The 13,663-nt window shown below is 36.2% G+C and overlaps 1 protein-coding gene across 6 annotated transcripts in view; it reads right to left on the reverse strand.

The window, feature by feature from the left end:
- The window catches only part of TP63 (tumor protein p63), a 251,541-nt gene that overhangs the window by 99,152 nt on the left and 138,726 nt on the right, over positions 1-13,663 (reverse strand). For 2 of the 6 annotated variants that reach the window (XM_008071536.1, XM_008071539.1), the window contains exon 1: positions 530-714. The exons of the other annotated variants lie outside the window; for them this stretch is intronic. In XM_008071536.1, coding sequence (XP_008069727.1) covers positions 530-571 — 42 coding nt within the window. In that variant the 5' untranslated portion in view covers positions 572-714. Of the gene's footprint in view, positions 1-529; positions 715-13,663 lie in introns of those variants that run through there. 6 annotated transcript variants of the gene reach the window in all.

Below are 13,663 nucleotides of genomic sequence, written 5' to 3' on the forward strand. Positions count from 1 at the left end.
CCCTTAGGATTTAGGTGGGTCTCTGGATTGATATAATTAAAAAGAAAGATGGCTTAAAAAAAAAATCTCACCTGATTATTTTGAAAAAAAGCTTCATTTGCTTTTAGGATGAAGGCTGGAGATAGAACTCAGCTAAGAAGTTAAGACACAGTCAACTAATTTGTCTTACTGGTACATGAATACCCATCAGAGGAGTCATTTCGGTGTAGATAGCAGAATGTGATCTGCTTTTTTAGTCTGTTCTTATAAAAATGATTTTATGAATTCCTGAATATTGAGTTTCTTCAAATACATAATGTCACCCAGAATTTTTTCTTTTTCATTTTGTCCCACTGTTTCATCTCCTACTTAGAAAAAAAAAAATCTTACAGCCACCAGAAAAGACTAACCAAGAAAAAGAGATTTTTATATACAATTTGCAAAAACATTACATTGGGTGACCAAGAACCACAATTATGTAAGGTTTTTATTTAAAAAATAAAAATGAAAAAGCATCTCTAAATGGAGTGCTAAAATCTAAAATCCTTACCTCACTAAATTGAGTCTGGGCATTGTTTTCCAGGTACAACATGTTAGCTGTAAGATTGATCAATGCTGCTGTCCTCTCTTCTGGCTCCAGGATTTTGCCAACCCCCCACCCCCTCTGAGACCCTTACTATATGAATCTACTGAGAAGATAACAGAACTCAAGTCCCTCTCTCTCTTTCTCTCTCTGTACATAATTTAAGGTTTCCTAATATATACCCAACTATAGGCATGAGGGGGCGGGACTCTTCTCTTTACCTGTCCAATCCATCAACTTCCACCTGGACTCCTCCACTCCAATGGAGTGAGGCCTCTCCCATCTCATTAAGTAGTTAGAATTCCTTATCACCAATCTTTAAAAGAAAAGGAAAAAAAAAAAAACCACAACCAAGAGACAGACAGGTAAAACTTTCCCTGTCTCTTTTATAAGAAAGAGCACTCTCTTTTAAAAACAAAACAAAATCTCCCCAAACAAACCTTACCACCTCCACGACTTAACAGAAGGTATTTCAGAAAGTTATTTTACTCTATGCAACTGAAAAGTAAAACTTCAGGAAAAATTTTGTAAGGTTTTTTTTTTTCTAGATTTGCAGTTTCAAGAATGATTACACAGTTAGAAATTAGAGGAAAACACTCAAATTCATTGTTAGATTTCGTCGATATAAAAATTAAAATTCGCTGCCTGATAGTTAAAAAGTTTTCAACTTATTTTCCCCAGAGAAATCTAGTGGTTTCATGCCTAGCAATGCCAACATAAGCCATTTGATTTTTTAGACTATGTTTCAGTAACAATTTAAACCTTGGTGCCATTAGCTTGTAAAAGCAAGCAAATATTCATATTGTGTACCAGAAATATAAATCCTGAGGAATGTGCCCTTCTTTTTTTATTTTACAAAAAGCTTATCTATTTGAATATTTCTTTTCTCTACTTTATTGTACCTGGTTTTTATTAATGCTTAAAGAGAATGTCTTCTCTTGTAAATGGGTAACAAAAATTATTTCATATGATGTTTCTATTTAAATGATTAATAGAATAAATCTTAAAGCATAAAAGATTAATGAGCTTTTTCCTTAAAAATATATTTACATAAATACATAACAACATTCATGTGGAATCTGGCCTCCTTTACCATGATTTAGTGAAGATGAAATGCACCCTGTTGGCTATTATGTGACTCGCTAAAATACTCTCTCCTTACTGCTAATTATTTGTAATTCAGTTGGATTTATTTCTAAACAGCACCCTTCACCATCCACTCAGGAAGCCAGTTTCTTCTGTTTTGCTTAAAAGTTACAAGTAACCAAGATAACTATAAGTGAATATTTAGATTTATTCTAAATTTGGAAGATAAAAAGTTTAGAAGGCATACACAAACTTCAAAAATGAAGTTTGCAAATATATTCATGACCTTGGATTTGCCTCCTCTTTACTTCTACTTTTGCATCCATAAATTGTATGCACATAAGGGATGATATTTATTTATTTATTTAAAGACTCCTGAAGTACTGGTAATAATACTTCCTTTTTTATAAAGAATATTTCCCATAATATAATTTGATCTCAAGTATCCAAAAAGATGGCAATATTCTGTAACACCACAAATATACATCAGACAAAACATTCATTTCTTCACTCAAATACTGCAAATATTGGAAAAATGGCCCCTCTTACTACCTGTAATTGACCAAATGAGCATTGTTAACAAGGAAAAAATTTTTTAAAAAAGGAAAAACAAAAAAACCAACTATTTACAAAATACAGTATAATTATTTGTGCCTTGTATTTAAATTCTACACCCACTGACAGCCTAAGAGTCAATAGTGGAAAGCAGATGGCCGCTTCCTTAAACCTGTGCTCTATTCCTGTGACTCAAAAATGTGAATGACCCTGAGAATCATCCAGGGAGATTTTTTTTTTCTTTTCTTTTCTTTTTTTTTTTTTTTTTTTGAGTTGGAATCTCACTCTGTCATCCAGACTGGAGTGCAGTGGCACACTCCCAGCCACCGCAGCCTCGACCTGCTGGGCTCCGGCGATCGTTCCGCCTCAGCCTTCCAAATAGCTGGAACTACAGGCGCGCGCTACCACGCCCAGCTAATTTTTTGATTTATTGTGGAGATGAGGTCTGGCCAAGTTGCCCAGGCGGGTCTCAAACCCGCGGGCTCAGGCAATCCACTCACCTTAGCCTCCCAAAGCGCGGGATTACAGGCTGAGACACCGAGTCCGGCTCAGAGAGATTTTAAAAAACAACCCCAGATCTACTGAATCAGAATCTATGTGGTCATAGCCCTAACGACTAGATTTTGTACAACTTGCTAGGCAATTCTGAATGAGTCACACTTGGGAATCAGTGCTCTAGAGGAAATACTATTAGGACAAATGTCACAGAAAGCCAAGATTGGATTGTTTTTACATTAATGGGATAATGTAACCATTTAAACACCTATATGGAGGGCTCACAGTTTCAAGTGTGGATACACACTCAAAATGTAATCAAACTTTATCTTCTACAGAGTCAAAAGATTCCCAGTGAGATTTGACGAATGAAAAAGGCCAATTCCTTCTGTGTACCTCAGCCATCAGCATGATGTTTTCTGTCTAGCATATCTGCAAAGATTCTGAATAAAATCTAAGACGATGTATCGACCATAGCTACTTGAGAACTTTGAGTAGTTGAAAAGAGCACTGAACTGAGAGTTTGGAGATATGGGCTCTGTTCCCAGCTCACTTTTAGCTAGCTCTGTGCCCTTGGGGCAAGTTACTTAACCACTCTGGATTCAGATTCCTCATTTGTGAAATGAGGGGCAGAACTAAATGATTTCTAAAGACCATTACAAAGATAAGAGTTTCTGTTTTTGTTCAGAATTCAGGGAAGTGGCTTAGAGAATTACTCAACTTGCTCTTATTTTACTTGGATATATGTCCTTCAATTTACTCATCTCCATTTGTACAACTGAAGCAGTCAAGTTGCACAGATACTTAAGATACTTTAAATGACTTGAGGAAAAAGGAACAACGTACTGGGGGGAAACCATATTTTTTTGCTTCAAGGTATCTTCACAATGAAAAATTAGCTAGTAATCCATATAAACTTAAACTTAGCCCAAACATTTCCATAAAAAAGCTACTTAAAGTACATCTGATAAAGTTTTATTTCAGAATTAGTCTGAGTACCTGATATAAACATCATGCATTGATTTAAGCAGATGATTAGAAGGAAGCAACAATTCTTAGCACTCACCACTGAAAAATGCTTACACATGGATCTCAAAGATTAATGTATTTTAATTTTCCTAATAACCTAGTGATGTAATTTACTATTATTAGCTACATTTTACAGAAAAATAAACAGATTCAAGGATATTAAGTGAATGTCTAAGTCTGTAGGAGACAGTACAACTCTCAGAGCTCATGCCTTCCTATTCTTGGGCATTGCCTCAGACTTCTTAAAGCTAAACGACTTCAGATTTAGGGGTCAGCACTTTCTCCTGAATAAGAATGTCAGTGCTGTAAATCCACAGCTTTGAGAATAGATGTTCAGATTATGAGACTGACGCGCTGCCTACTGCGCTAAGAGGGCCACTAGTTCCAGCTACTTGGAAGGCTGAGGCAGAAGGATCGCCGTAGCCCAGCAGGTGGAGGCTGCGGTGGCCGGCAGTGGCCACTGCATTCCAATCTGGGCGACAGAGTGAGATTCCAACTCAAAAAAAAAAAAAAAAAAAAGAGAATAGATGTTCAAGATGTGGGATCAAAACAAATGCTTTTTAGAAATAGCAGAATGCTAACATTTTGTAAATATCCTTCTTTAGCAATTATTCAACTCTTTATCATAAGTACTATAAATATTTTTCTGCATATGTGTTTGCATGTACATGTTTGCACATGTGTGTGTCTCGTCCTTCAAAATTGCATATGGTATTATGATTTGCTTTTTGGTGAAAAATTCCAATTTTTTCCATAATCAAATTTACCACTTTTTCCCCTTCTGTCCTATTAATTTTCAGACATAGTTTGAAAGACCTTTCCCAACTCATTGTTATAAAATTCTAAAACCATATTAAGATATATTTACTGTTTTTTGAATTTCTTATGTGAATCTTTTAACTTTCCAGAATTTATATTTGTATGAGAAACAAAGATAGATCCATTCTCACCCCAAGAAATAAATAACCAATCTTCATCATTTATTGGATAATATATATTTTTCTCAGATTTAAAATGTCATTTTCATAAATACCAAATGTCAAGGGCTCCATTTCATATTCCTGTGTGAGAAAGTTAAACAAGTATATAAATCCTAGGCATGCAGAAAATATTTGTTTGAAGCTCTTAATCCATGCTCTGTGAGGTTGAGGAGGGAAAAACATTGGCACCTATAAAATTTTAGAAGGAAAGAAAGGAATTTTGTGCTCTTGGATCTATGTCTGTAATAGTTGGAGGTAAGTAGAGCAAACTCAGTTTTGTGAAGACGGGTAATAGAGATTATGAGTTCCATCACAAACACCTTAGCTTTATTGAATTAAGAGTGAAGTTAGAAAATGCCAAGAACTTGGGATTAGGTTGCTATTTATTAAAGGAATCAAAAAATCTGTGGCTTGTTTTTATAGCAACAGTTGATACTCTAAGAAAAGAGTATGTAGCTGGTTCTAAATACAGTCCCCTCAGCTATACATAGGGGATTGGTTTTAGGATTTCACAGATAATAAAATCCATTAATTCTCAAGTCTCTTATATAAAATGGCACAGAAGTTGCATATAAGCTACATACATCCTCGCTTACACTTTAAATCACATCTAGAGTATTAGAATACCTAGTGTAACTTAAATGCCATATAAATAGTTATCCTGTGTTTTGTTTGTATTTTTTACTGTTGAAGTTATTTTTATTTTTTCCCAACTATTCTTGATTTATAGTTGGTTGATTCTGTGAATGTGGAACCAGTGGATACAAAGGGCTGACTGTATATTAATCATTCTGTTTTAACCCCAAATCTACCTGAGATAGAAAAAGAAATACACAGCCATGCCTCCAATTTCTCCCCTTCCTCCTAGAGTTTCCCTGCCAACCCTTCATCTTTCCTAAAGGGCAACTCTGATCATGTCACTCCTCAGGGTGCCCAATGCCAATGGGATCAAACAAGCTACTTAGATAGGCATTAAAGGTCCTTTAAAATTTGGCCCCAAACTACCCTTCATCTTTCTTATAATTTGCTCGTCTTACTACATGCTAGACCCAGATGACAATTTCTCTCCTATTCATTCACTCTAGTCCCATAGTTTGGAATAGCTTCATTCTCTCTACCCGATATATTCAAACATTTTCAGATTCCTTTAAATGTTACCTTCATGAGGACTTCTCTAATCCCCTAGCTGAAGTTAAATCTACTTATATTTTATATAAATGTATATAAAAGCAGTAATAAAATTCTACCTTTCAGGGCAAAAAGTTGTATACTTAACTGCTAAATCATATCTAGAGTATTAGAATACTCTAATACTAGATTATAAGCTTTTTGAAGTCAGAGTACATTTTTGTTAATCAGATCACATTCAGTGTTCTAAGAGCTCAATGAATATTAGCTCAATTAAATAGTTTTATAATTCAATAAGAAAAATGAAAGTTGAATAGTAGATTCTTTATCCAAAGTATTTATTATGAGGCAGACACTTATTTTACAGAGATTTTTTTTCTGTAACAATCAAAGAATAGTATCTAATTAAAATAGAAAGGTTAAAAAACATTGCTTTTAATTCAAGTTCAATATCTCAAAACCTCAGTAATTACTTGTCACCATGATAAACTTGCAATAGTCAAAAAAAGTTGGAGTTTTTAGAGCACGTGTGAAAGCTAAGCAATGTTGGGGCTTTGCAAGCTGTGGCAGAATAAAATCAATTCAATCTTTTTAATTTCACCTACCATTAATTTAGAGAATGATCAACAAAACACACTGAGTAACTTTCAAAGCTCTGATATTTCCAAGAAAAGTGATTTCCTTCTCCATTTACCTCAGAGAGGTAACAAAAATTAGCATTTGTAGAAGTCACCGAAGGCCACTAAATTAGTTCACCAAACCAATTTTCTCTTTAGTCCAAGGATAAATTCCAAAGCAAGATATTATATCACATCAATTTTAGGGTCGCTAGTTAGGCTCTGAAAAATGGCTAAGCCTTAAAGGCATAGAAGGGGAGATGGGTTCTGCCTTAAATCTTAGAGTTGTGCTCTACGTGATTTTTTTTATTTGTATAAAATGTTCAAGTAAAAGGTAAAATGGTGAACATGGTTTAAATTCTGTCTCTTTGCACTTTTTATGAGTCAGGTACTCTTCAAACACTTTACGTATATCACTCATTCAATTCTCCTAAAAATTGTGATTTATATCCTAGGACCATTACTAATTTACAGGTGAAAACACTGAGATACAGACAGATATTAAATGATGGAATTGAGATCAGAATCTGTACATTTTGGCCCCAGAATCCACAAACACTATGCTACATGGTTACATTGCATCTATGTGTCTCCTTCAGCCCCCCCATCCCCATATTCATCCTTCCTTCAATGTCATGTCTATAGTGCCCTTACAGCTCATTTACCAGACAGCCCACTCTATGATCATAGCAATAATGGTATTATTATCACTTACCTGGATTTGATAGCGCCTACTTTTGAAGGGCTCCAAAATAGTCCAAGTAAATAGTCCAATACATTGATGTACAAATGTATAGAGGTGGGATAAGCTCTCCTCATACTGTTTTTCATTATGCATTTTTAAAATTTTAGATTACAAAAATAGTGTGATATTTAGAATAATAAACAAATAACAAAAGTCAACTATAGGCACACCATTCAGAGAGAATTAAATTTCCATGGCCTTTCTCCTGTGTTTATATATGCAAACAAGATTAATATAATATACAATACATACATATGTTTGTAATTTTCATAGCATTATGAGCATTTTCCCTTGTTAGGTATTTCTGCAACTAAAATTACTGGACCAAAGGTTCTGATCACGTATGAAAGGGCATTGTCCCAGGAGTCATGGGCATTAAGTTAAGTTCTGGCTCTGCCAGTAAATTCATTATATTGCCTGAAGAAAATACTTCCCCCATCCATATTTCAGGTTTTCAAACTGTTAACTGAACTTAGCATTGTTATATATTTGGCATCCTATATAACAGTTATCCTAGTCTCCTTGTAGTTCACATTTGTCTATTTCATCATGATCTGAATTTTACTACTGATGAGAAACAACCTTCCTACCAGCTTTATATCAGACATCTGTTCCTTGTAGTATTTCCTTCCTAAGGATCCTGTGAGACAGTTGATTTTATAAACCAGTGGTTTTCTGTGTAGCTTTTAGCCTTGGCAATTTTAGGCTTCGTTTTTGGTTCCTCAATTTTTTTCTCAGCAGGAATAATAGGTTGGCCAGGGGATGGTTCATTCTTTCTGGAGGCTGTATTTTTGAGACAACTCAGCTTTCTTTCTTACGTAAATCTCCACCCTTTCCAGGAAGAAAAAAAAAAATCCCTAGGCAAAATTTAAAAGAAGTGTATTACTTTGGAGTTCTGGATCAACTCTGGGGAAAATCACATTTTGCTCTCACTGAGTTTCAACATCCTTCTCTGGTTTTAACTGCTACCGTTGTTCTGCACTTTCAGTTGTTAGATACGTGTCCACTGGTAGCCATAGTTTAGTTCCAGGAAATAGGAGGAGATGTCACAGTTCTGTGACTTCAGAAACACTTGGATAATCCCATCTGTGAATCTCTACCCAGCACATATACCACCTTTGGGGCTGAATTAAATCACTCTATGCTACACTGTTCATGATTGCACTACCCTAATTCCTAAGTAGCAAAAAATAGTTTATGTAAATGTGGTGTATATGTATTATACATATATATACTCAGCATCTTTTTTTTTTTTTTTCTGAGTTGGAGTCTCACTCTGTCACCCAGACTGGAGTGCAGTGGCCACTCCCGGCCATCGCAGCCTCGACCTGCTAGGCTCCGGCGATCCTTCTGCCTCAGCCTTCCAAGTAGCAGGAATTACAGGCATGCGCTACCACGCCCGGCTGATTTTCTGATTTATTGTAGAGATGAGGTCTCGCTGCCCGGGCGGGTCTTGAACCTGCGGGCTCAGGCAATCCACTCACCTCAGCCTCCCAAAGGCGCAGGATTACAGGCTGAGCCACCGAGCCCGGCTTTCAGCATCTTATATAACTGTTATCCTAGCCCTCTTGGAGTTCACATTTGTCTATTTAATCATGATCTGGATTTCACTATTGATGAAGACAACTTCTTTACCAGGTAAGAGAGATACACACACACACACACAATATTTTTATATGCTTACAATATATCACATCTATTATATCATATATATTTTATCTTATATGTATGTGTACACATGTACACACACACACACACACACACACACACACACACACACACACACACACAATTTCCTCTCTCTATGACTTGCTATGAGACCTTAAAGCAGCTATTTAACCTATTTCTTAGCCCCCTACAAGTACAACAAAGGGCTGGCCAATTCCTGTGGGATTTCTAATGTCCTTTCTGGGCCTGACATTCTCAGATTTTCTGTACTATGCAACTGCTTTGATAATATCTGTTTTGGCCCCCCCCAAAAAACCTTTATCACAATATGCCATACAAAACAAGGAAAACTACATTTTAAGAAGAGAGTCAAAATGATCAGGATGAAAGAAAGACTGAAACCCTAGCTAGATCCAGGATAACTGACATCCTATCACCTCCAGCAGAGAGGTTGAGGTAATTTAGATATGACAAACCATGGTGCCTCTTAAAAGTGGGGAAGCAGAATACACTGGCAGCTCTCCCAGGTACAAATGTCACCAGACTGGTATCATTTTCCCTCTGTGACCACAGACCTGGGAGAAAAAGCACCTGTCTCTGGAGACCATTTCCACTCATTCTAAATGTGGAGTGTAGGAGACCTTGGTCCAAAACAATAATAAAGCCATAAAAATAAGAACCTCCCTCGTGTCACGTTTGTCCCAGCTACCCTGAGTGCAGACAAGGGTGAAGCACACATAGAATTAGAAAACAGGGCCTGGAAGCAGTTTGGAGATGAACCTTGGGGATTGTTTTCTAAAATGAAAAACAAAATCCAACATCAAGAGTACGTGAAAATGTCTTGGTAGTAACCCATGATCAATTCTAGTTTTATACCTCCATATTCCTGTCTAGGAAGGTCTGAATTGGATAATTCCATTGGAAAAGTCTTATTAATGGGCAAAGAAGGATGGAATAGACTGGGGATGCATAAGAAGAGGATTAGGATGTGTGTCATGCATTGCAGTTTAGAAAGCATACATATATTTCCCAGTCTTGCAGTTCTCCACACTCCAGTTCCTCTATTATCTCCAGTAAGCCTATTGGAATGCATCCTCTAACACCCACATAACTGTTACTTGCATTTTGCTGGACATTTGCTGAGTATCTGCCATGGACCTAGCATTGTGCGTGCTAGGTTTTATCTTCTTGTCTTTGTAACTTCTTGTCTTCTCTAGGCAGCCAGTTGCTCTCTTCTCTAAAATTTTACTCAATTCTGGAGATACTTTTATTTTGTAGATCTCATCACATTACTTTAAAATCATGTTTTCATGAAGTCCACACTAAAACAGGAGCTTGAGGGCAAGGGTGATGCCCAATTTAGTTATATATTTCCTTCACTTAGAAAGTGTAGAGAATAAGTACCCAAATTCTGTTTATTAGACGCCTGTTCTGGCTTGATTCATATTTTTTAAAAATCTGTAAAGCAGGGATGGCCATATTATTCCAATTTTCAGGTAAGGAAATGACACTACAGAGGGGTTAAATGGCATGTACAAGTTTATGCACAAATTTTGCTTACAGCTTGGAACTCAGGTCTCTTGGTTCCAAACTACATGCATGCTCTCCAATGCTGCACAGATTGCTCCATCACAAAAAAGATTACTGTCTCACACACACACCCAAACAATGTAGAGGAATTTAGTTTCAGAGCAAATCAACTTTTTTATTTGCCATGTTCTCCAAAGGAAAATGAGAGGTCCTGTGGCCACAAATGACTCCCATAGATACTGTTTTTCCCTTAGCAGCTTTCCCCCCCTAAATATCGGTCTCCTGAGCTTCCTACTGTTACAGACACAATAAACTGACTTAACTCCCGTTTCCCAAACCTGATTCACAACTTGATTAAGAAGTGGTGCAACCAAGTAGGTGTGTCTCTGTGATCTGGGTAGTTAAGCCAGATCTTCTGGCCTATGGAGGCCGCTGGTTTGATTTTGTAAGAAAACATGATCAGCATCAATCCTTAAACTAGACAACTCTGTAATAGTGTCACAAAGATTAAAAAAGACTTAAGAGGAGTACATCCATAAAATATAGGTAATTTCCAGAAAAAAAATAAAATTTACTTTAGGATTAATGTATATGTTGCTTAAAAGCAAAGGGAAACTAAAGTTACAGCCTCCTAATAATAATAATGAAATTATTTCTTCAGATTGAATCCAATACAGGTATGGTATTCAAATCACAGAAACACATGGCAAAATCAGGCTTTTATATAAATGATCTGAAGATACACACACATGTCCACATGCACACATACACATCCTATGGGAAAGCTGGCTCCAACAAAATGGAAAAAAATGAGGAATTATTTGTAACTCATGAAATGGCAAAATTACACCCATCTTAATCAATTACTTATGTTCCTTTAATTAATCCATTTGATTAAAAAGTTTTTGTAATTTAGACAGGTTCACTGTGAGGTAAAGGATTTAAACTACAAGGTCAAAGGGCTGAATTGATAATAGTATAAGTGATGAAGTCTGATCTAAAAGGTTATGATCAAGCTAGGATACTGATAACTTCAGTCTGAACATATCCTTGAAAGACATATTCAGCTTCTTCTCTCCTACCTCATTCCTCAAAAGATCCACATTCTTATAATTCTTATTTAGCAATCGTAATACATTCTTAGTCATGATCAATAGCTAAAAGACTACTTAAGCAAATCAAAACTCACTCATGACCCTCAAACGTCAGACAATTTCTGCTTTGAGCTTTATTGTTACTCTAGAATGGAACAGGCCAAAAATGGTCACTGATTCACCTAATAAAGAAAACTGTCAAATTTAAGTTTTTCCTTTTCTTTTTTTCTAACAGGAAGTCTAGACTAAAAAAAAAAAAAAAAAAAAAAAGAGTAGAGTAAATAGTAGTTGGTTAAATATTAGTTGATTTGATTTTATTATAACATCAAACAATAGATCCATTTGGAGTATGTTAATTCTAGAAGATGTATTAGAGACCATCTGTTATAGACCATTTTATTTCTTCTCACAAAACATGTACACATACACATTTCCTTTCAAACATTAACTGTATACTTTATTGTACATGATCCTGCAATAAGATTCGAAGAATAAGACTCAGTATCTGTCCACAGACTTCTTCATCTAGTGGAGGGGACATATATTTTAAATAAAACAAAAAACAACAACTATGTTTACAAAGTCAGATGAAGTATCCATGAAATGGTAGCTAAAATAAAAAATTAAGCAAGCATAAAATTACAGGTTATAATTCTATAACAGAAAAAACGTGATTAATTCTCCATGAAGAGATAAGGAGTTGAATCTTTAAGGTGGAGAAGGAATTGGAAAGAAGAGGAAGAGGAAGAAGACATTCTAAATTAAAGCAACAGTGTGGGCCAAAAGACATAGAGATATAATATTATGAATTCAGAACAACAAGGTGGAGTTAGGTGAGCCTATAGGGACATGGGAGATGGCAGATAGAGCAAGGAAGACATTTTGGAATAAGACTGTGGTGAACTTGAATTCTTTGTATCTATCTCATACTTAAGATAATGTTAAGCTTCCAGAAGCTTTATAATTAAAATTCCCTGAAGGTAAAAGTATAGGCTAGATCACCTCTCATTTCCTATGATTTTATTTTTAAATTCCTTGGATTCAAAATTAAAACTCTTCACGTGAATTGAAAGGATCAAAAAGGCCCTAGAATTTTGAGGACTGTCTTCTGCTATTGCTATCGCCAAAGATAACATCAACTTCTCTTCTCTCTCGTACTCCCCAGAGAAGTGTGCCACGTCCACCCAACTGTCACAACAGTATTTACCCTCTGACCCTCAGCAAACAATTGCACAGAATGCCTTTTCAAACTGCTGGATGCTACACCTTTGTTTCTTTAAAGACTGACCTGCATGGCTAATTAGAGAGTTAAACTCTGCCCATCTGAGACTAACATTTACATTTAGACCGGTAAAGCAATACCAGTACTCCTAAGAGATCCCCAGCCTCTCAGGACTCTAACCCAGCAGGGGCTGGCTTATGTCTCCAGGATAAATTTAGGAAATCAAATATAAGGATCCATTTTTTTTCATCATTTCTTTTCTATAGGACCGTGAGTCTTTAGCAGTTAGCAAGCAACTAAGCCTCTGCTCATAAATCCTCTTTCCATAATTTCCTAGCACTATAAATTGACTCACCCCACATGCCAATGCCAATTTCTCTTCTTAGGCCCCAGCAAGAGCAAAGCAGAAAAGAAGAGCCCTGTCACTATCTCTGGAGGGAAATGTGGTATTCCAAAGATAAAGGATGAAAAAGCGCATGCCTGTAATTCCAGCTACTTGGAAGACTGAGGCGGAAGGATCGCCGGAGCCCAGCAGGTCAAGGCTGCGGTGGCTGGAAGTGGCCACTGCACTCCAGTCTGGGCGACAGAGTGAGACTCCAACTCAAAAAAAAAAAAAAAGAAAAAGAAAAAGAACATCTGCAGTTGTAAGTACCAGTGAAAAGAGATCTAAAGAATATTACATCATTAAGAGACTTTAGACATCATATAACCAAACTTTTTCCATTTTAAAGACAGACAATATGAACCCCAAGATGGAAAATGAGTGTCCCAGTGCTTTGCAACTATTTTGTAAGCATCAAGTTGTTCCCCCTTTCCCCCCATTTCATCCCTATTTGAAATAATTGTATTACCCACTACATATAACTATGACAATTACACGTATTTCCATTTATGGCCCAACACTTGTATTCCAAAGATATCAGCACCGAATCTCACCCACTATATTTAGCTG

This window comes from Carlito syrichta, unplaced genomic scaffold (assembly GCF_000164805.1).
Source record: "Carlito syrichta isolate Samal-C Ts95f unplaced genomic scaffold, Tarsius_syrichta-2.0.1 Scaffold314364, whole genome shotgun sequence".
Lineage (NCBI taxonomy): Eukaryota > Metazoa > Chordata > Mammalia > Primates > Tarsiidae > Carlito > Carlito syrichta.